The sequence below is a fragment of the Lissotriton helveticus genome, chromosome 4_1 (assembly GCF_964261635.1).
Source record: "Lissotriton helveticus chromosome 4_1, aLisHel1.1, whole genome shotgun sequence".
NCBI classification, from domain to species: Eukaryota; Metazoa; Chordata; class Amphibia; order Caudata; family Salamandridae; genus Lissotriton; species Lissotriton helveticus.
The window spans coordinates 542,212,337-542,235,282 of record NC_136063.1 but is presented as its reverse complement, the minus strand read 5'-3'; the positions used below and the strand labels follow the sequence as shown (position 1 = coordinate 542,235,282).

General features: G+C 41.7%; 1 protein-coding gene across 1 annotated transcript in view; it reads left to right on the top strand.

Annotated features, from left to right (window-relative positions):
* CRISPLD1 (cysteine rich secretory protein LCCL domain containing 1) overlaps window positions 1-22,946 on the top strand; it is a 313,945-nt gene that overhangs the window by 79,726 nt on the left and 211,273 nt on the right. The window contains exon 3 of the mRNA XM_078687130.1: window positions 48-166. Within this exon, the coding sequence (XP_078543256.1) occupies window positions 48-166 (119 nt within the window). The remainder of the gene's footprint in view (window positions 1-47; window positions 167-22,946) is intronic.

Genomic DNA, 22,946 nt, shown 5'->3' with positions numbered 1-22,946 from the left:
TGTGACAGGAATGTCTTGTAATTGTTACATTTGTATCTCAATTACAGACATGGGACACAGAACTTGAGAGATCAGCAGAAGCTTGGGCTGAAACTTGCTTGTGGGAACATGGCCCTGCAAGCCTGCTACCATCAATTGGACAGAATCTAGGTGCCCACTGGGGGAGGTACTTTTTTGCATATATTCTGCTGAAAATAAATAAAAAACTAAGAGCAATAAATCATTGTGAGGTACTCATTATTCAAAAGATCATTAGAGAAGGCAGAGCACTGTATCAATAGCTTATAAACTCTGTTTTTTTAGACTCTGCAATAAATAGCTGGCGTATCTCACCCATAACACTAATGCAGATTCATAGTCTGCCACAGATAGAATAACATTTACAGAACTCAACCCACAGTGATGTCTCAAGATTCAGCTTGATATTTAACTGTTCCTTACAGAGAGAGATTGTAACTTTAAGAATCTTTGTTGGCAAAGTTGGCAAGTGAAGTACAGCAACTGATCAAGATTTGTTATATGGTAATCAAAGGTCCATATTATGACTTATTGTAGTTCTGAGGGATGAGGCTGGATAAGTGAATCAATAGGAATTGGCACTGAGGAGTTGATAATGCTTTGTTGACGAGGAAAGCAGCCTGCATCTTGCTGTTTGACAGGTTTCCTAGGAGTAACTAACAGGCATTGGACTATTGGTGATGTAGCATTACTAAAATATTGCTGTGACTATGATCAAAGCCTGGTTAAAAAACTATTTGCAGAATTACCAGTTCAATGTTTCATTACACAAGTTCATCAAAGCATTATTGATGGGCACACACCACAGCTATTCTTGTGCAACCAAGAGCCATCAGCCTTGCATGACATGGTAGATGATGATCCCTAACTGCAACAGCCTTACCTCAGTGAAGACACGGAAATAAATTCTTCGTGTTGTGAAATATTTTATAAGAAATATCCTGGTATTTCATAAATATTCAAAGAGAGATTCTGTGTTTGACTCCAACATAATTTTAGTACATTTGTATAAACAACATTTTTAAATTCCATTGTAAAGGATATGTAACAAAACGAGTGAACTTGATGTTTGTAAGACCCTTTGTAGTTCAGAGAACTCAGAGAATTACAAATGAACATATTATCTTGGTGGAGCATGAAATTGTTTTCTGTTACACCACTTTCATATAACAAAGTGGCAGAGATTTTTACCGCACTGAAGAAATACGAGGGAATCTTTCAAAGTAATATCCACATATTGAGTTTAATCAACCAATCAAAATACTTTATTCTGTGTAAATATAATACCATAAAAGTACAATTTAAAAAGAATATCAGCAAATAAAATCAGGCTAAAATACATGTACAATCAATTCACAGATAGAGCCACGTCCCCAATGTCATTCATCTTTAGGGTCATATGTAGACTGTCCTGGGTTAGGGTGGGTCAGAGTGAGTTTGTGGGGGGGTTACACATAAAATCAATCATGTAAGGTATACAAATAATTAATCCCTTTATACTTAAAATTGCCCTACCCCACACAATTCATTATTAACATTTTTGACAAAGAAGTACTACAACCATGTATATTCACCCCTCGCCTCTTGTGTTTCTGAATCGCACAGCCTACCTAAAAATATTTACAGTGCAAAAAAGTGTTAAAACCTCTGTGGACAATTTCAGAAACAATAGGGTCACCTTTGCCTGCTTGAAGCTGGCGTTCTTTAGAACGCGTTTTAAAAATAGCTTCCTGGGGCGAGCATAATAGTGGCATAATAAAAGAAAGTGAAGGGTATCCTGCAGAGACCGTTGGCCGCAGCTGCACAGGCCCTTCAACTCTGTAGATGTTGTATATCCCGCCGGAACCGCTAAAATATGATGTAGTAGGTTCAGCCTAAAACGAGTCATTATAAATCTGTCCTGGGCATTGTGAATAAGAGACAGATAAGGTTCGATGCCCAGACAGGATTTGGTCAGCAGGTGTGCTCTCACATATGGTTTGATCAGCTCCCTATCTTCCCTAAGAGATACTACATGCTTTAGAAATTCAGCCTTGACATACGCCTTATCCCGGGGTAACAATTTTGTCGGATGGGTGAAATAATCTGCACATCCCATGCCTGTTAGTGTTTCCCTCACATACTTAAGCCATGGGATGTTCCGGCCCTGGTCACGGGCAATGCAGTCCATTATGATCTGCTTACTTAATAAGGCCTCAGGGTTTGTCCAAATTTTAATCCAACATGTTAGGGTTTTGAGTTGCGACCTATCTCTAATGTAAGTGACACCCAATTCCTAATGGATAATGTGGGGAGGTGTACTCTGAGGTACTTTCCACAACCGCCGTATTTATTCTCTTTAGTTTGTAAGTGTTGTAAGTCAATGAAACCCCAGACCTCACTGCCATATAGAACTTTAGCACAGCACATAGAGCTATACAATCTCCGCTAGTGTGCGACATTTCTCATCTGCCAAGGGTTTAAAATCTCAGGCGGGTGTCAAATAGGATCCCCAAATATGAGAACGCCTGCACCTTTTCCAAACAGTGAGTACCAATCCTATAATTAAATTTCCTTTTCAGTGTTTTTCCCACTTCCATAATGTATGATTTTGAAAAATTGGGGGACAGATCTAAACTCTCCATGAATCGGACAAAACCATCTATCAGACACTGTAGCCCACGCGAGGTACGAGCGAGAAGCACCCCGTCATCTGCGTATAGCAGAACAGGGATCCCTCTCGTTCCTATCCTTGGGGAGTCCACCCCTAGAGCACCTAACACCTGATCCAGGCCATTTATATACAAGGTGAACAAGAAAGGCGCCAAGATGCAACCCTTTCCCCCCCCCCCCCCCTGGAACATGGAAAAGGGTCGGTGGTGCTCCCCTCCTCATTATATCTAACCTGGGCAAAAGTGTTCCGGTGCAATACTCTTAAAATGTTTACCAATGCTGGATCTACACCTAGGGCCCCCATTAGTTTCCACAATTTCCTGCGATTCACCCGGTCGAAGGCTGCCGTCAAGTCCATGAAAGCCAGTTACACTGTTTCCTGACTGGCAATAGTGTACTTGGCTACCTATAGATATAGATTAAGGCATCAATCTGCAGTTGACCAACCAGGCCTTAATCAGTGCTCTCAGTGATTATGTGGTGTTCATCCACCCAATCCATTAACCGATTGAGGATGACCCAACCTAAAACATTCACTGCCACATCAATAAGGGGAATGGGCCGATAGCATGATGGGCTGTCCTTATTTCCCTTTTTAAAAATGGGGACAATTGTAGCTGAGGACCAGGATGCTGGCATACCTGACTCCACTGCTGCATTGATAACTCTAGTTAATATGGGCGCCCAAAGTTCTACCTGACTCATAGAAAGGTCTGGTGGGATCCCATTGGGACCCGGGGCCTTATTCCGTGTCAGTCCCTCGATGCCCGCCTTTATCTCTCCCAGGGAGATTATTATCTGAGTGGTAATCTCACTCCCCTCCTCTACTTCTGGCGAGTCATTGGTACTGCCATGATTGTAAATGCCGTGGAAGTGCTTAAACCAGGACTATGGTAGAATATGGCTTAATGCCTTCGGTCTATTTGCGTCTTGGAAACAAGGGTCATTTATAACTTTCCAAAAGGCGGTCGAGTCCTTTGACTCGGGCGCTCAGGTTCTCCCATGCCTGCTGCTGCATTGTAGTTGTACGTCGTTTTGTTGCCTGTTTATATAAAGCTCTACAAGCGGACACCTTTATTTTATCTTTTGGGACAGTTTTTAGAGCTGACTTCAGTTTCCTCAGGGCAATGGAGCATTGACGGTCAAACCACCTTGGCTCATCCCTTCCCTTTTTCTGCGTTCTGCTCCTAAGTAGGCCATCAATATGTTCGGCAACACCCTCAAAGGCTTTAACCAATTCTGCCCCGTCCACTGTTAAATCTAAACACTTCCAAACCTGCTGTTCGGTGTCTGAAATGAACGCTCTATAAAAGGCTTCACCATTGATATGGGACCATCTGAGCCTCCTTCCTTGGTCGGTGGCACTTATCGTGCCGCTGGCCCCTGTTCGCACAGAATGCTTGTTCGGGTTTGGGTCCCTACGCGACATAACCAGAGGGTTGAGATCACTAAAAATACTAACCTGTATGTTAAAACTTGAAATCCAACACTTTAATGTGTTGGTAACAAAAATAAAATCAATAAAGGATTCCCTTCCTCTGCTTTTGAAAGTTGGATGGACCGTTCTATCCTCACCCACTCTAATCAAATCCATAGTGGTGAAGGAGTGTATGCCCAACACCTTACTTAACTCTCTTACCTCCCTTGTGTGCTCTAAGTGCAGGCCCTCTTCCAGTGGGCATGACGACCAATCCCCCCTGCTAGTTTTCAAATGGGGGCCCAGTTGGCAATTAAAATCACCAAGTAACACCAACTGGGACCTCATCGCCCCATGATCTTGTATTCCTGCCAGCCTGCACTCCAACTCGATCAATCTTATTGTGGTTTGCCCCACTACAATGGCATTATAAAAGTTAATAAAAATTAACTTTTGACACTTATTATATAATCTGATCCCTTGCATAAAATCCGAATCCCAGCCCAAGTCCTCCCACCTCTCCTGTAACCTCAAGTCCACATATGTAATCAAACCTCCCCTTGCTGTACCAGAGGCTGCCTTGCGAGCTGGTACAAAGTACATTTTATATCCTTCTAAAGCGAACGCACTGCTGTCCAGATCCCACGTTTCCTGCAGGCAAATAACCTTTATATAAGCTAACCACTTATGGTTTTGTATTTTTGATGATAGTCCTCCTATGTTCCAGTAAATTATCTCGATTTCACCCTGTCTGGGGACGACTGGACTCTCTAACATGGGGCAGATATTAGGACTATGGGATACATTGGGTTCTCTGGTATTCCCATTGGAACCAGACCCAATGCACTCTCCAGGTCCGGCGGGTATAATGGGCTTGGTTGTCTTTAGCATGGCTATCCCTCCTAAACCTCCATTAGGGGACAAGCTCTCCTGTCTAAGACCATTCCCAGTTGTCATCCCACTGGCCAGTCAATCTATGTCATGTGGGCCTGATGCACTATGAAATGAAATGAAAGAAGGTACTTATGTAGCGCATGACTGTCACCCTACGGGTATCCTGGCGCTTAGATTGCAGAAACCGTTGTAGCAGTGGAAGCTGTCAGAGATACAGTCTAATTTTCGCTCCTAGGGAATAGCCAAGATTTCAGATTCTTCCTAAAGCAGGTCAGTGATTCACTTTGTCTGAGATTCTGTGGCAGCTCATTCCATAATCGTGTAGCTACCACACTAAAGGCTCTGCCCCCCATCCTAGATTTCTTGAATCTAGTAGGCGTGATCAAATTAGCACTAGCGGATCGGAGTTTCCTCCTGGGATTATACCAGGTGAACCTCACTTGTAGAGAGGTGGGTCCCAGACGGTGAACCGCTTTGTAAACAATACAGAGAGATTTAAAGCAAATTCTCTCCTTAATGGGCAGCCAATGAAGCTCGCTCAAAGCCATGGCTGTAGAGGGCCTGCGCTATCTATTAAGCACCAACTTTGCTGCCAAGGACTGGACTCTTTGCAGCCCCTGCATAATATATTGCTGTGCACCTAGATATAACAAGTTACAATAGTCCAGTCTGCTTAGAATTATACTCCTAACTACCAAGGAGCGACTATCATTTGGGAGAAGCGGGAGAATTTTCCTTAGCATACGTAGCAGGGAGAGGCAGATCCTTTTGTTGGCCTGTGATTCCATTTGGAGGTTTCCATCCACGCAAACACCCAGGTTGCGCACCGTTTTTGCAGGAAGCAGTGGTTCCTCCTCAGGGGTAAGCCTGAATTCTGTTGGTAGCGGACGTGACACTCCTGTGGCCGGGCAAAACACCACCTCTGTTTTTCCCCCATTGAATTGAAGAGTGTTGTTCCTAAGCCAACCAGCTGTCTGGTGCATGCACTCCTAAAAGGTGTCCATGGACACAGCTTGTTTCCCTTCCAGGGAGAACACCAGTTGAGTGTCATCTGCATAGTTGACTAGGTCAATTCCATAGGATTTAATAATGGGTAACAGGGGGCGCAGGTAGATATTAAAGAGGAATGGGCTGATTGCCGAGCCCTGTGGTACTCCGTGATGTACTATGGTTTTGCCAGAGGAAAAGGGCCTCATAGATACCGCCTGTTGTCGTCCTGACAAGTAGGATTGGAGCCACTGTAGGGCCCTTCCTTTAACCCCAATACTCTTCAATCTTTCCACTTGCACTGTGTGACTAACCGTATCAAATGCGGCTGACATATCTAGTAATACCAGTACCGAGGAGTTCCCATTGTCAGCTCGCATTCGAAGATTGTCAATCACTGATGTCAAGGCGGTCTCAGTGCCGTGTCCTGGGCGGAAGCCAAATTGGTCCTTGTCCAATAGCAGATTATCCTCCAAATAACGTGAAAGGATCTTACTGACTGACTTTTCCAGTATTTTGATAGGTTAGGGCAAGAGGGATATGGGTCTAAAATTCGATGGAGTTGTAGGGTCCAGAGAGGGTTTTTTAGCAGAGGAGTCACCACTGCCTGCTTCCATACATCTGGCACCTCTCCTTCCTCCAGAGACTGACAACAGATCTGTCGCAGCCAGGGAAAGGTTTCCTGGCCAAATGACTTCCAGATTTTATGTGGAAGGGGGTCTAGGGGAGATCCCGAAGACACGCTTTGGGCAAGATGGTTAAAAGAGTCCTCCGTAGGAATGTCGAAGCATTCCAAGGAAGTATCGACATGGAACTCTTCATACATCCTCCTGGCCGACTCATCCTGACTGCTATGGTCTGTGGGCCAAAGTTCCCCCCCCCAATTTTTAAAATGTTCTCTTCAAAATGAGAGGCAATCTCATCACAGAGTAGCTGCGATGCGACCACCTTGTTGCTCATGCAGGCTGGGCTAGAGAGATCCCTGAAGATATTAAAGAGTGCCTTTGTGCTATTGGGTGCCAGCAAAATGGATTCGGCATAAAAATGTTCTTTGGCTCTGGCAATAGACTCTTTGTATCGAGACTGTAAAAGTCTCAGATCTATTTTATCTGTCTCAGAGTAGGCCCTCCTCCATTTCCTCTCTGCCTTTCTGCACGTTATGCGTTGTAATTTTAGCTCCTCATTGTACCAGGGGGCCGACTTCCTTTTCCTATTCTTGAGCCTTTTTATTGGAGCTAATCGATCCAGAGGGTCTGTCACATAGGTGCAGAAGGTCTGAAAGTTTTCTCCTACGGAGATAGTGGGATCAAAAAGGCTCTGTTTCGGAAGCGGCATAGAAGTGCCGCTTTTCACCAGTTTAGACCATTCTCTTCCCCTTAGGATAGTTTCCCTATGGTTCTTACCATCTTCTGTTCCAGGGAGCATAATACCAAAATGGATAAGGGAGTGGTCCGTCCAGTTTTGAGGCAGTACCTCCACCACCCTCGTCTCATTTGGATTTGCAAACAGAAGATCTAGCGCGTGCCCTCTCAAATGGGTCGGCTGATGGACCAATAGATGTAAGTTAGAGTTCTCGCACGTGTGCTTTAAGTCTCTCAGATGGCTGTCAGGCTTATCACTATCCCACAGGTTAAAGTCCCCTAATACAACCATTCTAGAGTGGGTTAGACTCAAGTTGGTGATGGGGACAAATAAGGCTTGATAGTGGGTGTCTGAGCCTGGGGGTCTATAGCAGACCACTCCTGTGAGTAGTCTACCTTTCGCCTCTTGAAGTGAAAAGCCCAGCATGGGCTATGGGCTATGGGCTGTGAATCGGGGCATACCGATTGATCAGCGGGACAGTCAGGCCACCCAATCAGGTCCAGCTAGATGTTGCCTATGTTCATCACGGTTGTTTGCACACGTCGAGTCCCTATAAAAGAATCCCAGGGGGGAGCATTCTAATGCTTGAGCCGCCCTCCTCCTGGTGGGGCCCCTTGCACTGATTGAGAAGATCTTGTATCAGCCCTGGGTACCTTAGGTTTAAGATCACACTGTGTCCTGGGAAGCACTTCCTACTGTTTCCAATCCAGGACACTCTTTTTGCCATTAGAATATGCCTATGGTGTGATATATTAAAACCTACATTTCGGTTCAACCAGAGGGCCGCCTTATTTGTCAACATTCGCGGGGTTTCTTCTCTGTCACCGCTACAGGCCGGGACCCCTGTCAAGACTACTGTGTATGGGCATGATGCTGGAGGTAGATCTAGGACCGGCAGGCCCGGAGTACACCGTGCAAGGTCGGCTAATATTGGCGATGTATCATGAGGTGTAGGTGTTCTTCCCTCTGTATATATGGGGGCTGTGTTAGAGTTGGCCTTTTGAACTCATGTTCCTACCCTTATATGCCTGTTATCTCCCGAGGCAATGTCTATACTGACCATGGAAGATCACTTTTGCTCTATAATCGAGTCCAAAGAAAGTCTCTTCTTGGCCAGCTGTATTTCGTGGACTAGTCGTGACTCCGCTCTCGTGAGGAAGGCATCGAGAGTCCCCTTTACACCCCCCCACCAGAGATCCGATTGACTTACACTTGCTCATCCCGCAAAGTGATGGGCTTATATTGGGCTTGTGTTGGACAAAATATTAATGAATTAATCAAAATACCTTAATAGCTATTGTAAATCTGTCCCAATGACCTCACAGTTTCCTTGGATCCTTAATGTCATCAGAAAGCCCTTCAGACGCCTCCTGGCGTGTGTTGGTAAAATGCGGTGCAGCTATTTAATACTTATGCCCAGTCCACAAATCTACTTCCCGGCGTCTTCCTGACCCACAGTACCTTGGGGTTCCAATAGCGACGTAAGGGGGTGGCCCTGCCCAGTAAACGAAGTAAACAACTAAAAGAAGAAAACTTATTGCCAGAAATGAAGAATTTTAAGGTTGATGTATCGGTCTGTTTTACAGGACAGCAATCTAAGCCAAGTTGACCCTGAAAAGCATTAACAATGACTCATTAATGTTTTATTTTCCACATCAAGAGGGGTCATGGCTATGATAAAGAACATGTTAGGAGGGTGGATTTGGATTTAAGGAATAGGAAATGTTATTTTTGATTGAAGTGAGATTTGAATGAAAGTTTTTTGTCCTTGACAAGACCTAAGCTAACAACACGTCAATGGGAAACTTTCACAGAATGTCTTAAGCTATTTAAGATTGAATTACAAACAATACACCAGTCTACCAAGATTTCAATTTGGTGCAACCTAACGTGATGGAGAGGCTAAAGTGGGAGATCAGAGGGTGGTGCAAAGTCTCATAAGTTGGTGGATGCCTGGAGAGTCCTGAGCCCACTGGGAATGATTTTGCATTATTACCACCTGTTCATAATGTTTTTTCACTGATTGAAGATTTCTTAAAATACCAACTAAGAATCCAAAACGCTGGATATTGACATTGTCATTGATTTAGTAATCATGCCAGTAAATGATTTTGTGGAAGGAATACAGGCCCGCTGAGATAAAGTCTATAATGTAGTGTCCTGAAGAAAAAGGAATATACATATTTCCTAACTAGGGTACTGATAACCTTTCTAGAGGTAAAATTGAATAGTATTCAGAGTGCACAGATTATAAGAGCCTCAATGACTTTTTTACATTCGGGAAAAGAAAATGAGCTATTTTTACAAAAACAAATTGAAGGGAAAATAAACCCAAATACAGTAAAAGAACAGTGGGCAACAGGAAAGAAGTTTTTCCACATACTAGTCTTAATCATCAGCACTATACAAATGCAAGAATTAAGCAGACACTAACTACAAGCAAATTAATATGGCTGAATTGAATTCTTAACAATGAAGCATGAGTATAACTTGAAATCTGTATCAATGTTCAAGTGTGCAATGATTAGAACTAGACCAAAATGTTGAGACTCTTTGGGGGAATTGTAAAGCTTTCAACATATAGTTTGAAAAATGCAGAATCTTAAGATAAAATTGTGGAATATGCATTACCTAAACCGATGGAATTGAGATATCCGTTGATAAGGGAGTATTTATTTAGATGGTTGAATTCAGTCTACAACTCAGTAATTGCTGATCCAATAGCAATAGGAGTAATTCTCAGTAGCCTAAATTCACCTAGAATATGCAATGAAGAAGAACAGATCGTTGATGAAGACATGTCACTAACTGCAATTTCAACTGCTAGAAAATTATGACGTGAGGTGGGATGCTAGACTTGGATTGTTATATTGCTTTTCCTTACAAGCTATATTCACATTCACTGTTTGGCAGAGCAGGAGCCTCATCATAAATTGAAGATGTTCCTGCTCTGCAAAATTTGTGCCCTGCTTCCCCTATTTAGAAATGGGAGAATCTCTGAGTTGCCATCTGTGGAACCTCTGCCTACTCCTTCAGCAGTCCGCAATTGTCCACAACCTATCTCCCTCAAGACCACCACCTTTGATGCATCATGCAGCCTTCTCTTATTAAAACAGACATCCTGACCCAGATTTTCTGCGCCAAGTTCTGCCACATGAGGCATGGTGGGCCCTGGCCGACAAAATCCAAAATGCCCTCACATGCAGGGAGAACTCTTCATGCATGTAGAGGATAATAATTTTTTGTTGTTCATAAACAGACCGTAGTTTTGTAGATTGTTTCTGGGAAAGAAAATGCATGGCTGGTGTGTTAGGAAATGGGGATTGAGGTGCTGCATTCTGTCAAGGCTGGTCTAAGAGCAAGGAACCGTTACCATGACGTGCAAACTTTGTACACAGCAGTCATTAAGAAATGGATTCCTGAAGATGTTAAGGCTTTGGAAGGTTCCAATTTATCCTCGGATATAGTGAGGTTTCATGCGCATATTATTTTATTGATTGTTCTGGATCATCAAGAGAACATTTGATTAGATGTAATCGATGCTCCTCAGGTTGAGGCAATTCGTGATATTCAAGTGTGCAATGTTTAGAACTAGATCAAAATTTAGAGTCTCAGGCAAAAAACCTCTTCAGGATAAGGCAATTCTGGATATTCTCAGGTGAACCTTGCATAACCCTCACATTGTTTGCCCTGCCAAGTCAGTTCAGTGAAATTCTTATACTTGTCAGAAAGGCTGTATGATTTAATGTCCATCAAGAGTAAAACGTCTCTCGCAGATATTTAGGGGATTGAGCATTTTGTTAGCTGTTGGGCATGCCATTTCTTTACCTTCTTGATGCCAAGTATTTAGTGATCTTTTGACAAGATTAAACAAATGTGTTCCCTCCACACCAACAGTATAATTACAAGATAAATTTAGAACAAGCTGACAAATTCCAGGTAGTCTACTGCATGCACTCATAGCGTCAGAAACCTAATATCTCAGACCATAACTGCATACACATCTAACTAATGGTTTTATTAGGCCATCACACCCTCCAGCGTTATCATCAATATTTTTCTATCCTTGAATAGTAGAGATTTGAGGGCATGTATAGGTAGCAGAGCTCTTGATAGAATTACTTAGAGAATCACTGCTCCTTGTCTTTGATATATGTGTTGTTAGAGCAGATCAGAAATGCTAAAATATTCAATAGCTGGATTTAAACTGAGCTTTCCATCTAGTCGAGCTTAGAATGTGTGATGAGTGGAAGAGGGCTTTCAATATTAAGTTTGGATTGGGTGAACTCCAAGTCATGTGTTTGGACTCTGCATACTCCTGCAGTACTTCAGTATTTCATTGATGAGATATTGAGGTGTTTTTAAATGTGTTATACGTTGTCTATCTAGATGATTTTTTGATCTACTGTGACACCTTGGAAACTTGCATATAACATTTTAAGTCGGTGTTATAGTGTTTAAAAGAACACCTCCTTTTTTCTAAATTGTTAAATGCCTTTCCCACACCTCCACTGTTGAGAATTTGAATTTTATCATTACAATTGAAGGACTCAACATGGATGATACATTATCAGCAATACTGCAATTTCATGCACCTATTTCAGTTATGGTAATTTAGAACTTTTTTGGGCTTTGCCAACTTTCATAGGTATACTCCTCAGGTGTGTTAAAGTGTATCGCTATTCACTACAGAAAGGAGTAACTTATGTTTGGGTAGCTAAAACATATATGGCATTTTATTTTTTGAAAGAACATTTTCTAGTGCTATAATTTTCAACATTTATGAATGTGCCCTCATTGCTGAGATACAAACTTCTTATGTGATGGCAGATGTGTTATCTAAAAGAGAACCAAATACTGAGGAGTTTTATAAGGTCCCTTCTTTTTCAAATACATTTTCACTAGCTTGGCTAAGTTACACCATCACTGAAAAGAAACTTTTGGCAATTAAGAGATCTTGGGAAGAGTGTATACATTATCTCTTAGAAATACAATTTAAAAGTATACATACAACACAGAAATTTGCTTTTTCAAAATCTGCTTGTGCACTTTCACCTATGCAGCTCGGATGGACTTTGTTATTCTCTCGCTATGATTTTTTATTAATTATAGACCTGGTCCAAGAATTTGAAAGCTGTTGCTAATCAAAACAAACTCATGTGGAGAGTGATAATTAGGGTACTGAAAATCCACTATTCATTTCATCTCCAAAGAGGCAGTCAGATCAATCTGTTGATTTAATGAATGTAGCTTTGTTTATTACCAAAGAACATACAGACAGACAATCAATCAATAAAGAGATTTGGATATAAGATATAAGAACAAGGAAATCAAGATGAAAATAATGGATTGTTATACCTTGAAAATACTGTATTTTTATCATTAGATCAGTTAAGACAAAGTGGTATTTGTTAGTCTGATTATTTAAAGATGGGGCATCCTTCAGTTGCTAAAACTCTGTCAACAGTACAAAGATACATTTGATGGCAAAGTTTAAATGCTGATATTAAAATCTATATGCAAACTTGTTCAACTTGCTCCAACATCAAGAATTCATGGTGAATTGCTGATTTTAGATTTGACTAAGATAGGTAATTTTATATCTCTACCTGGTCTGCTTTCATCTGAAGAATTAGAACAACTATTTTCACAACATGTTGCCCATTTACATTGTGTTCCACAGTTGTTGATTACTGACAGAGGATTCCAGCTAATTTCCAAATTCTGGTTTTCCTTGCGTAAAGAGTTGAGTATAGAAGTATGTCTGTTAACCAGTTATTGTCCTTAAGCAGGTGGACAGACTGAAAGTTTGAATCGGTGTCATTGCTCCATTCATCAAGGTGGGGATTAGAGCAAGATTTTGCATTTACCAGAAATACCACACAAGAACACAGAGCATCTATTTATTGGGGATTCTTTGGTTTGTATGGTCATCATCCTCCTACATTTGGGTCAGTCATTGCCAACCTCAAATATTTATTTGCAAGAATATTTAACCAAGTTAATTGATATCTATAAGTCCTGCTACTGAGTATTCTGTAGGTGAGAACATGTGGCTGCTTGCAATATTTGAAATTGTAAACTAAATTTGTGGGACAATTTCTTTTGTGTGTTCAAGATGCTTTAGTAGTTTTTTTTTAATAAGGAGAAGCAATGCAGAGGAAATGAGGGGGGAGAAAAAAAATCTAATAAAAACACCTGATAATTGTGTGATGTGTACATAATTGTGGTACATACAATTGTTGATGTTAAAATACATAAAATAAGAAAAGACGTAAATCCAACTCTCAGTATATAACATGAGCATGTGGCGTTGAGCCATGGGCAGAGTATAGGACTTGATGAGATGAAACGGGTATAACTGCAAAGAGTACACATCTGAACAGATGTTCCTGATGTGGTGTTGAAGTGTATGGTAGTTCCTATATTCCCAATAGGTTCTGCGCATTGGAATAATATATCCTGCAGCTTAGACGTAGGACGTAAGTCGACTAGGTCTCTGCCGGTATATTTTAGACTTAATTGTGAGTGCCAGCTAGCTCAGAGGTCCTAGAAACTTTCTCGAAAGTACAAGAAGGGATTAGTCTCTGACAACCATATAACATGACAACTTTGTTTCCCCAGAATGAAACGTATCTCTAGAGTCGCGGAAACAATAGACGGCTATTTCACTCGGTCAGATGTGCATGCTTCGTTTCACCAGAGTTGCTTGGAAATAGAAAGACTGGCGTTTTCAATAAAAGTATTTATTGAACAGTCTTATTTCTTAAGCATAAGAAATGCACTGCTACAATTGAAATGCTAATTAAGAAGTACAATGCATATAATACGAATAGTATTATAAAATAGTACTGTAAGAGCATGATATGGTTTCTAAGCCATAAACATAGATACATAAAATGCATAAAATACATACAGTGATATAATAGTGGCTAAAAGTACTCAACTGGTGCTTCTAAAATACGCCTACCCCGGTGTACCTAACCTAAGTCTAGTACGAGGGAGGAGTAAGTGTGGTGTAGCTTAAGTCTAGTAATTTTCTGCCAAGAATCTGTTCCAAGAATTCTATAAGGGTCTAATCAGCTCCCTACCTTGGTTTCAGGTCTTGTATCTCTCTCTCTCAGGACTCAATCTCCCAGCAACCCGCAAGGGTAGCCTGGAAACACTGGAGCTGGTCAGTTGGAGGGTTGGCTTCCTTCGGCACTTGCAGCAGCAGGGCGTCGGGCAAGTAGTTAGTCGATCTGCTCTTGAACCACCGTGTGTTTGACTGGGCAAATGTAGGCATATTTATACTTTGATGGTGCCGAGTTTGTCGTAAGATTGGGCATAATATCGTCACTAGTGCCTCAGTTCCTTGAAAACTCCAGGAGTTCTTGGATAAATTAGTATTCAAGCAGGGGGAAGTCCCTGATTGCTGAAGGCTGGTTTTTCCATGAAATCGTTGTGGATTCTCAGAGTTTAGTGGAAGTAGCCATGCCGTATTTGGGCTGCACAGGCTATGACTAAATAAGGTAAAGATTCCTATGCCTATATAAGGATTGGGTGAATTGTACCTATATATGGGCATGAATCTGGAACATTTCACTAGGGTCCTAGATTCCCACATAACACCCACTCCACGATTGTTAAGTTCAATAATACTTAAGCACTGAACATATCTAAAGCAAAATGTACACAATTCCACCCCAAAATACAAAAATGCATTTGAATAGGCTTGCTCACATGAAATGAGTATATACTGTATGTAAAAAGTTATAGGCGTCATCTGAAATCAAGCATAAATCATGAGCATATATTCTCTCATTAAATAAAATGAAAGCACATTCATCAATTGATAACTGAAATCTGTCCCATAGCATAAGTTTTTTAACTGTGTTTGTTTTCGAGGTTGAAACCAAATATTGTTATTTTAGGAAGTTCGAACACGAAATCTTGTTCTCTAAGAATAGTTCTACTTTAAGCAGATAATGCTGTGCCAGCATTTGGAAAACGTTCAAATTAGTAGATTGTTTTGAAAAATGTAGGCCGAATTTCAGAGTTCAGAACGCTTTGTGAAATAATCAAAAGTTATTCTCAGGAGTGTCAGGAGAAAACATCAGATCATCTAGGCTGGCAAAGAAACCGTCTACGGAAGTAGGTGAAAGTGGAACTACTTCAGTTAGCAGATCAAAAGTGCAGGAGTGTGGATCATCGCCGCCAACGTTTGATGCATTAGCAATGTCCGTAGTAGATGGTACCTGTGTGCCTGTAGTTTCTCGTATCTCACCCTCAGTTAGACTTGCCGGTGAGACCTCAATGAATGCCGTCATCGGAATAGGCAGCCGTTGGGAGCAACACGATGCATGAGCCGTTACTGGACCTAGCAAAGCATCAACATCCGATGGCAGTACTGATGGAAGTGTAAGACAAATGTCCAACACGCATTCCTGTCCGCAAAGCAGGCATCGAAGAACAGGTAAGATGCAATCTTGCCAGATTGGTCTGAACGATAGAAACCAGGTTGTGTTCAAATCTCTTAAACGAGCCAAGCCAAGAATCTGTGAAATTCTCTCACGATACCTCATGGCAAGGAGGCATTGTTCCATGGTAGTCTGGGTGTTGCTGGTGGCCGGACATGCCATATCGGAGCAGAAGGAATAAAAATAGAATTCCTGCCACTAGTCCTAAGATGAGAGGCAGGCCGCCGAACACAAAGTGCACATAATTTGGAAAAATGCCGAGGACAGCTTCAAATCATCATAAACATTTGTAGAACGCACTGTAACCCCACAGGCACCCTGGCGCTAAAAGAATCTGTACAGCCCGAAGGCTGTTAGCTACACAATGAGAGAGCAATCCGTTATCCAGTGGGTGTACTTCTTCCCCCCACGGAGAGGCTTGTTATATCCTGGGTAATAACCAGGTCTTAACTTTCTTACGGAACAACAGCAAGCCTTGTGTTCTCCTGATTTCTACAGAAAGGTTATTCCATAGGCGAGCCGTTGCCACGCTGAATGCTCTTCCTCCCAGGGTCACCCTCCTTATTTTGGACACTCTTACACAGTTGGTGGTGGCAGAGCGGAGGTTCCGGGTAGGCTTGTACCACTGAAATATATCAAATGGTGTTAAAAGTCCTGAAAAAATCATCTTAAATACATGTGCGATGCCGCTGGTATTAGACATGTTTAAGATTTGACTTAACATTTCTGCAAAATGTACTGGGCAGTTTGTTGATAATAATGCTTGTATCTCTGCAGAAGACCTTGCTACTTGCAGATCATACGTTTCTCTAGACGAGGTCAGTGGCACATTGTTTTGTAAAAGAATGGCTTTCATTCTGCTTAAAGTATCAATTCGTATAGAAGAGATATTCAGTGAAGGCCATAAAGCCGTCTCCCTTCCTGTCTCGCTTTTTGGATACAATACTTGCATACAAGTGACCGTGGATGGCACAGTTACGAGATAACTTTTTCCTGGCAACATGCTACAACAGTTGTGACCATTGAGCATAACGTAGCTGCCATTGGATAGCTGCCTGAAAATCGGTACTATCGCTGTGGAGGGCGAACCGTGCAGGTGGCAAGAGAGGTTATTTGCAGAACCTTTGCAGGCTCCGTACAAATTAATACCCTGGCACAAAAGTGTACCACTCAGGGAGGTTTTACCATTCTTACCACTAAGGAATACTTCATGTCCCCCATTCCAACATTTGTGTGTGTATGGTAAAACCCAGGTCGACTTAATGTATTCTTTACCCAACCTTTCATACAGGCCCACTGGTATATGCTCCAAACAATACTGAAACAGGAAAGACGTCACTGGTATCGTAATGGTGCCATGAATTATCCATTCAATGACAGGCTTCTCATAAACTGTTAATTGTAATCTTTAAAGTTTTTTAATGCTCAGCACCGTATAGTCTGCTCCTCTTTGTGCCAAAGAGATTTGTTTATCTGTAAGATTAAATACAGCAAACAATGACGTGGTATTGATTAGATGCCATGACACATAGCCTGAACGCAGATTTTGCAACGTCCAGCCTAGAAGCATGATAGAACTAATTTGAGACTGGCCATGTTGTAACATTAACAAGTCTTGTTCTATGATGTCAATGGAAGATGACACGATGCTGTCCAAAGAATAAATTCTGGAGGACAGAGTCGTTAACCCATTGTCCACTACAGAGAGGCTTTTTTCTAAATTTATAGGATCAATTTCTCGTATTCTTTCTGAAGTTTCCATTTGCGTCACTTTCCATATTTCGTTGTATGTCTCATATATTCCAGCGTATATGAAACGTTTTTGACGCGGTTTGCGAGGCCCCATTAAGAAATCTCGCAAATCATTACTTTCTTTAAATAAAGATAAGTGTTGTTTTATTTCTGGAAGTGTAGATTTATGAAGCCACTCAAGGCAAGGCTACCCCACACTATAAGTGGTTACTATCCCTGGATGTTGTCTCTGGGAATATCTTGGATCTGGCCTATTCATTTTGAACCCCTGTGGTTTGTTCAGGAATCTATCTTGACAGTTATTTGTGTCTGTGGGCCAGATTAACCATTTTTTCCAATCAGAATTAGTTCTGTTTTGTTTAATGATATATGGTACTTCTACCTCCTCATCTGAAGTGCTATTAATGTCACTTGTGGGTTTAGGTATAGATGGTTTGTTTAACTCTTTAATCTTAGCCAGGCCAAGACAAGACGTCTGTTGAACAGTGTCATATAAAAACATTATTTGTTCTGGTATAATGCTGGCTCTGAATAGGGCTTCTAAACCTTGCACCTGCCAGTCTTTCATGCCCCAGACAGTTTTTGTCTCAATGTTGTCTTTCCAAAAGTCAAAACCTAATGTAGAGAGCTGAGCATAAAAGTTTGCAGAATAAATTTGTTTAGTATTGGTCAGCATTGTTTTCATACCTGTCTTATTTATATTTTTAAAATAAAACGTTTCTGGATTGGTAACATTAAACACTGAGAAGTACGAACATTTTTCTTGAAATGTTTTGTAGCTGCCTTTCGGCGGAGTAGGACAATGTTCCTATTGATTGTAATGAAACACATTTCTAGGGCTTGCAGATTTATGCAAATAATGGTGACCATAATGATTAAAACAATACATTAGTTCATAATCTGATGACCCTTCTAAGTAGTCATGTTCTGTAAATTTAGCTGACATTTCTAAATCTTTCATCGTGTTGTTAACAGTCTCAAAGTCCCAATCATCAGAAAGTGTACTGGGTGAGACAAAGTCACTCAAAGAAACCTTAAACTGATGTGCAATCTTCAATAATTCCACCGGGCCATAGATGTCATAATCAGTTTTGTCACAAGTAGCAGTGTCAACCAAATGGCACTGTGCCCGGCAGGCACTCCTTGGGGGAACACTGTCTCCAAATTCTGACGATAATGTAGTCTTTTCTTTCAAATAATGTGATCAATAACCATTTCTTGTTGATCCAAATAGAAATGCGTTTATTTTAAACACAATGAGTTCTATATTATGAGTTCCACTATATAACAGAGACCCTGCACCCCGTTTTTTTCTTTCCCCACCATTGATCTATCAGACGACCAACACTAAATCTTCTTAATATACTTACCCATCGTCAGTACTTATAATGGAAGGATCAACACACCTGTATATATAATAAAACATACATTTCTCACTTCCAGATTGCACATTTGTCCCCTGAGAAAGGACAGGAGTCCTGAAATGCATAGGGAAGTGCTTATCGCAATTTGAGCTTATATCAAATGATGGAGCGATATTTACCTTACTGGAAATGAACCTCATTGTGTTTAAAATAAACGCATTTCTATTTGGATCAACAAGAAATGGTTATTACATTATTTGAAAGAAAAGACTACATTATTGTCAAAATTTGGAGACCGTGTTCCCCCAAGGAGTGCCTGCTGGGCACAGTACCATCCAAAATTCAATCCATGGTGAAACCAGATATGTTTTTTCTATTAGATGAAGGAGTTCTGTTACTTTTTCCTTGAAGTTTGTCTTTGCTGGCTTATCCTCTGGTTCACTTGGATCCTCAGAAAAGTTATCGAAGTTGATAAAGTAGCCAGAAGCAGTTCTGTCAATTGTTGGGATTGCATCAGGATTACTTGATATCACTGGAGCTGTTTCTTGTTTCGCCATATTTGTATAGTCAGATGTCACATCATTGTAGACAGGCGTGTCTTGACAAACTGTTATTTGGGTTTCCAGAGGTACAAGTTCCATGGCTTTGTTGCATAGTCCTTCTTTTCATACTGCAGGTTTATCAAAAGTGATAAGTCTTTCAGTTTGAACCTCTTGGATTGTAGCAAGATTTGGTCGTCTGCTACTTCTCGGGAGTCCACTGAGCCTACTACTTATTATCGGCCACATGTTGTGGTTTGACCAGGTCGATGGATACAACTCTGTTCTCCCTTTTACCAGCAAGGGGCAGTAGTAAACTGATCTTGTTCCGTGGATGGCCAAGACAGGTACTTCTTTTCTGTAAGAAGGCCCAAATTCCTTCTTTACCGCGATTTTCTCACTGACCAGATCCCCAATCTTTGGAATCCAGACAGGCCTTGCTGGGACAGGCGGTTTTTCTTCAGTGGGCGTTTGCTTCTGTATTGTATTACTCAGACTTCTTCTTTTTTCATTTAAGTCCTGTAAAACAGTCAAACGATCTTTGACATCAAAGGGTTTTCACTGAAGTCTGACAATCTAGGTCTTCGATTATCATTCTAGTACCAAACATTAGTTCATACGGTGCGACTCCACCCAGAGAATTTCTTGGCAGCTTGTTAAGACTACGTTGGACACTTATTAGATGTTTGACCCAACCATCACCCGAACCTAATACCTTAGCTGTTATGATTGCTTTATTTCACGTTTTTTTTCTTTCCACTACCGCATTACACTCAGGATGGAAGGGACTAGAATACCGCAATGCAACGCCCAAGCTAGCCATGGCCTCCTTGTAAGCTTGAGAGCTAAACGCAGGACCCTGGTCAGAATGTAGGGTGCCAATTGCGTATGTGCCGATAAAGATATGCAAATCCTTTATAACAGTTCTGGCGTCAGCCGAGCGCTGGGGCCATATCCAAATAAATCTTGTGCTAGTAGTTATGGGGCCGCATCCGCTCAATATAACGTTTGCGTGTAGATAGTCTAATGCTGTCTAGCAGTGGTATCTGAACTGGGCTGGCTATTCTGTAGTCAGGTATCTGGTGGCTTTCGCTGCTGCGATTTCTGTTGAAGTTAGGGCAGTAAATTGCGAAATCGTAAACATCAACTCCCAGTCCCGGCCACCAGTACATCTTTTCTAATTTTATTATAGATTTCAAGATCCCTTGATGTCTCAGACCCTCTCCAATATGTGCTTCGTGTACCAAAGCAGGTCTCTGATTCCTGTTTGGAATTACTCTGTCCCCCACTCCAGGGATTTGAGCAAAAGGAACGGAGTTTGCATCAATTATGTATGCATTTGTGAGTGGATAGTTTAGAGTTAACGCTGCATAGCTGCCTTCCATTGTGGTTGTTACTGCTAGTAACGTTTCACCATCTATTACTCATTTAGAACGAGTGATTGTAGCTACGGAAGTTGTTTGCACAGCTGCCTTCGCGGCTTCATCAGCCAATGAATTCCCTGCAACGTGAACGCCATCACGTTGATGACTCAGCGGATGAATAACGTGAGTCTTTTGTAGTTCTTTCTGCAAAAGAACTACTTGTTCCCAAAGCGTTTTATGCTTAATTGAGCCACCTTTTGAATTTTTGAAACCGTTTCGAACCCAGTTCTGCAAGATTCAACGCAGAAATACGAATCACACACTATTAGTGTGGGGAATTCGCGATCGGTATTTTCAAGCGCCATCTTGAAAGCCTGTAGTTCAGCTCTCTGAGCTGTACAGTCTCCGAGTGATTGAGTTTTAATGACCATAGGTCTGAATTTACCTTCGTGCCAACGACCTTTAACGATCGCGCACGCAGCACTATAGGCTTGTTTACCCCCAATTGCGGGTTGTGCTGCTCCGTCTGTATATTTATAGATTACTAGCAGCCCGTCCCGACGTTGTCTGGGTATGAATTGCTGCCGGCCAGTAGTGTATTGTTTTGTAGGATTTCGTTTTGATAGCATTTCTTATCTGTGACAGGCCTGTGAAAAGCTCCGATTCACAGTGCACTGCTGATGCACTTAAGAGTGCGCGTTCAGTAGTGTGTGAACTCGAGTTTCCCTACTTTATTTTTCCTTGCAATATTATATAGCGCGAACTCGACAACATGGCATGAGCACAATTAACATTACAGAAGAACACATTCATTTGTGGTAGGCACGGGGAGACAAAGTGATTTGCCTGGAATCACAGGATGTTGAGCTGATGCCGAGATTCGAACGTAGCTCCCCAGCTCTAAAGTTCGTAATTCTAGAACTTGTGGCGGGAGGTGTGTCTAAAAGTGTATGTCGGTGCTGGCCATCAATGAGAGAGACGTGTGCATTTTACAAATCGGTGGTGAAAAAACATGAGCATGTTGCTGGAGATGTGGGCCACCGCGCCACCAATGTACTTACCGGGGGAGAGTAAACACCCATTATTCCGCAACTTTCTTTCCGCATACCATCATTCCGCATACTTTCATTACGAAAGTACCATGACTCCACAATGCCATTATAATGCATGGCATTACATTTTATATGCTTTTACCACGCATACATTTACAACAAAATTCGTTGTAAATGCATGAATGGTAAAAGCATGTTTATTTTATGTTTGGATAAGGTAAGTATGGGTATAGGGGTATATGTTTTGGGGTACTGAGGTATATGTTTTGGGGTGTTTGGGTATTTTAAGGGTTCAGATATAGTTTTGGGTTATGGGGTACAGGGGTAGTTTTAGGGTTTAGGGATAGGTATGGGTTTTGGGGTACAGGGTTATTTTTATGGTTTAGGGCTCGGTTTGGGTTTTGGGGTACAGGGGTATTTTTTAGGGTTCAGGGGTACGTTTTGGGGTACAGTGGTATTTTAAGGGTTCAGGGCTAGGTTTGGGTTTTGGGGTAAAGGGGCATTTTAGGGTTCAGGGGTAGGTTTGGGTTTTGGGGTAGTGGGGTATTTTTAGAGTTCAGGGCTAGGTTTGGGTTTTGGGGTACAGGGGTATTTTTAGGGTTCAGGGGTAGGTTTGGGTTTTGAGGTACACAGGTATTTATAGAGTTCAGGGCTAGGTTTGGGTTTTGGGGTACAGGGGTATTTTTAGGGTTTAGGGATAGGTTTGGGTTTTGGGGTACAGGGTATATTTATAGGGTTAAGATGGGTTAGTGTTTAATGGTGTTGGGGTATTTTAGGGAGTAAGGGTGGGTTATGATTATGCGGTGCAGGGGTATTTAAAGGGAGCAGTTTTGGGTTATGGGGTACAGGGGTAGTTTTAGGGTTTAAGGATAGGTATGGGTTTTGGGGTACAAGGGTATTTGTAGGGTTCTAGGGTAGGTTTGGGTTTTGGGGTACTAGGGTATTTTAAGGGTTCAGGGCTAGGTTTGGGTTTTGGGGTACAAGGGTATTTTTAGGGTTCAGGGCTAGGTTTGGGTTTTGGGGTACAGGGGTATTTTAGGGTTCAGGGGTAGGTTTGGGTTTTGGGGTACAGGGCTATTTTTAGAG